The sequence below is a fragment of the Sphaeroforma arctica genome (genome assembly GCF_001186125.1).
Source record: "Sphaeroforma arctica JP610 unplaced genomic scaffold supercont1.8, whole genome shotgun sequence".
Lineage (NCBI taxonomy): Eukaryota > Ichthyosporea > Ichthyophonida > Sphaeroforma > Sphaeroforma arctica.
Genome location: NW_014040550.1, coordinates 77,814 through 81,219, shown reverse-complemented (window position 1 = coordinate 81,219; position 3,406 = coordinate 77,814). Strand labels below are relative to the sequence as shown.

At 42.9% G+C, this 3,406-nt stretch overlaps 1 protein-coding gene across 1 annotated transcript; it reads left to right on the top strand.

Annotated features, from left to right (window-relative positions):
- Positions 1-1,312: 1,312 nt before the first annotated feature.
- On the top strand, positions 1,313-1,769 carry SARC_00295 (hypothetical protein; the record flags this gene model as incomplete). The annotated part of the gene is made up of 2 exons (XM_014306021.1): positions 1,313-1,435; positions 1,584-1,769. 2 exons carry the CDS (start codon positions 1,313-1,315, stop codon positions 1,767-1,769), a joined length of 309 nt encoding a protein of 102 aa, XP_014161496.1.
- Positions 1,770-3,406: the final 1,637 nt, after the last annotated feature.

The following is a 3,406-nucleotide window of genomic DNA, read 5'->3' as shown; positions in this document are numbered from 1 at the left end:
TCATCATTGATATGGTTGACCTGCCAACGTCCGAGCACACAGGCGACCTTTACGTATGCCACTTCTTTGATGTGGTGTCACGGTTTAACGTGCTGTATCCATTAAAGGATAAGAATACGCAGACCGTGGCATAATTTTGCTGCCAAGTCTTTGCTGACCACGGGTGGCCGGGTATTATGTGCACTGATAACGGTAGCGAGTTCTGCGATGCCGTTATGGAATCGCTAGTACTCGTATCAGGCATATGCCATAAGAGAAGTGTGCCATATAAGCCGCAAACGCAAGGCGCGAATGAAACGCGCCATAGAAGACTTAAGTTCTTCTTGCGTACTGAATTAACGGACGATGTAGATGATTGGCCGTACCACCTTAAGTGGGTACAAACACAGATGAACGAGTGTGCTGAATCGGTTACAGGAACTACACCCGATCTCTATTTTCGGGGCCTTCAGCATGGCGGTGAGTAGGTTTTCGTAGCCTTCGGGCATGGGTAGATGTTTTTCCAATCAGGAGTGACTGATTTTGTCGAACCACCCTTTGATATCGCCCTCAATTAGTGTCTGTTCGTTGTAAAAACTTGGATCCATCTTCGCTTTGTCTACCCTTGTCTTGGGGTTGAAAGTGGCCATACGTGGTCTTTATAGGCCCCCACTCGTGGCAGATAAAGTGAGTTAAAAATCCCCTTTAACAAGGACGAACCCGATCACCATGAGTTACTATGATTAGAGAAGGTCCAACGTATTTATAACGGTGTATATCCTTGCTTGCGAGAAAAACACAATATAGCCTTATTAAAAAGGAAAGGCTACACAGCACTTGAAGTCTGTGCACAAGAATACAATCTACTAATGACACTACAGTTAAGAAGCGTCAGTGACTGCGGCAGTCCAAGATTTGATATAGGAGGATGCATGGGTAGATGCCGAAGAGTCTACCATCACGGGGGCTGAGAATGAGATCTTATTACAAGATTGTGCTAGCCCGGTTTACATATACTATGAGGAAACGAATCCCCAGAAGCGAAAGGCCATCAGGACTGAGGTTCAATGTATGCTTAAGGAACACGTCATTGAGGAGTGTATCCGGAAGACGGATTGGAACCTGCAGCCGCTGGTAGACCCTAAGAAGGAGCCTGGCACATGGCGTTTTTGTGCAAATTTGGTGCCATTGAATCGGTAAGTGAAGTTTCGGTCGTTCCCTGTGGTTGAATAAGAGTGTAGCCTCTGGTACGGCGAAGGACATATGGGAGATGATACTTGCATATAACCGAACAGTTCATGCGGGATTGGAATACTCGCCAATTGAACTAGTGATGCAGGGTCAAGATTGGACTTCATGGAAAAGTTTGGATTTGGCGCGCAAGAATTTGCTGAAGGCACAAGCGAAAAGTATTGCAAATGCCACAGCTACTGCAACCGAGCTTGAGCCGCTCGAGGTTGGTATCCTTGTGTGGAAGTGTCGAGACTGTGAGAGCCCATCGTGAACAGCACAAGCTAGCCGTCGGCAGCCAAGAAGACAGGTCGGACCCAGTGTAAGTTCTAGTTACCTTGAAGGAGTACTTGTACATATTTGAATGATTCCAGGCTATTGCTGAACGGCTCGAACGATATATCCAAACGAAGACTGGGGAAGTGTGGTTCAAGTATTCGTCGCAATTCTTGACCACACTGCAGAAATATCGCCCTGAGACTTGGAAGGATTTGGACCCGGAAGATGTTAAGGAGGACTTTATGAAGAAATTTCAGTCCTGGGACCGGTTTAAGTTATAAATTAAGGGGATCCCGTCAGTTCGTCAATGGTGAGAACAATGGACGCCAGAAGCGCTTAGCACCGGCACACCCTTAGGCTGGCGGGCGTGTAGGAGTTTCGGTAATCCTAATGAAATTTCGAGACTCTTCGGTACCCTGAATTTTGGTGGGTCCCGAATGATGAGCCATGATTCCGGAAATTAATATTGGGGTTTTATTTCAGGGCCCAAGCCAGGGTTAATCGTATATATCCAGGCTCTGATGATTTTTGAGTGCCATTCTACATAGGTCATACTAAACTTGTCTATGTATATTCACGAACAGAGCAAAGTGTCTACGAATATACATAGACGATGACGCCATGAGAAAGTTCGAGAACATCGTAGCAGAGGGTTTTCTAGGCCCGTGCCTTTCCCTCTCACTACGAGTGTTATAGTTATAGTTAATAGCCTAGGATGTTAGTAGTACAAGTTCGTTCGGGAATACATAAAGATATATCCCGGCGGACTATAAAAGCAGTCCACGTCCAGCGTTAGAGTTCAGACTTTCACTAAGAACATAAGGAACACAAGGATGAAGAGGACTAAAGACTGCTTATATCGTAAACCTGAGAATAAAGCTACTACTACCGAATTTGGAAATTTTTAATTTTTTTGGCGCCAAAACCGTGAATATCATTTTTTTGGGCCGATTTTTAGATTTGGAGAATAAGGACCGAACTTTGGGAAATTCGAGGGACCTTATTCTTTGTTTACAAAAAAAAAACAATTTGTTTTTTTTTGCTTCTTTACAGAAAAAAAAGAAGAACCACAAAAATCCAAAATTTTGAGTCTGGAAAAGTGTGATTGTGATGACTCACGGGTCATGACTGTTGTGTCTCTCTTGTGGTTGTAGAGACTAGAGACTGCAAGTTTTTAAAGTTGCGACTATTTGTCTATAAAATTACTAAATACAAAACAAATCTGTTCCTTGGCTCCGGAGTTCTTCTACTCTATACTCATTTTAATGGAGTCGTGCTTCGGACTCTTTTTTATTTTGCATACGCATTGAGACTTAAGCTCAATACGTTTGCCTGTATGTAATAAACTCTCAACGTAAACGAAAAAAGTTTTGCTTTTCAAGCGTTTTTGAAAAGTATATCGTGGGCAAATCGACCATGAAAATTTTCCAAATTTGCACCTGAGAAATTGACCTTTTTTTGAATGAAAAGGTGATTTGAAACTGTTCACAACTGACACAAAGGGAAGAGTAGGACAATTCGTGGCAGTTATGCCGCCTCAAATAAATACCTATTTTACATAGGACTATATTTATTTAGGATAAACTTTGAACGTAAACACTTTTTTTTTGCGTTTTAACGTGACACGTAGTGAGGTTAGATTGAGACTTGAGTATTTACTATTTCATCTCTTTCCATCATGCATAATGTCTGTTTGAACTTCTGGTCGCTGTGTGACAGACTTCTATGCTATGACAACTTCTGGCCTAGATATGCCCAACCTTTAGACCCACCATTGTAACTATACCAACCGTTTCGCCCAGCTGAATCTAAAACAAGCTTTTAACCTCACCCCTGTCGTGAAACCCAACTTTTACACCAACCTGAGTCGTATGCTACACTTTTAGACCAACCTGAGCCGTATGCCAAACTTTTAGGC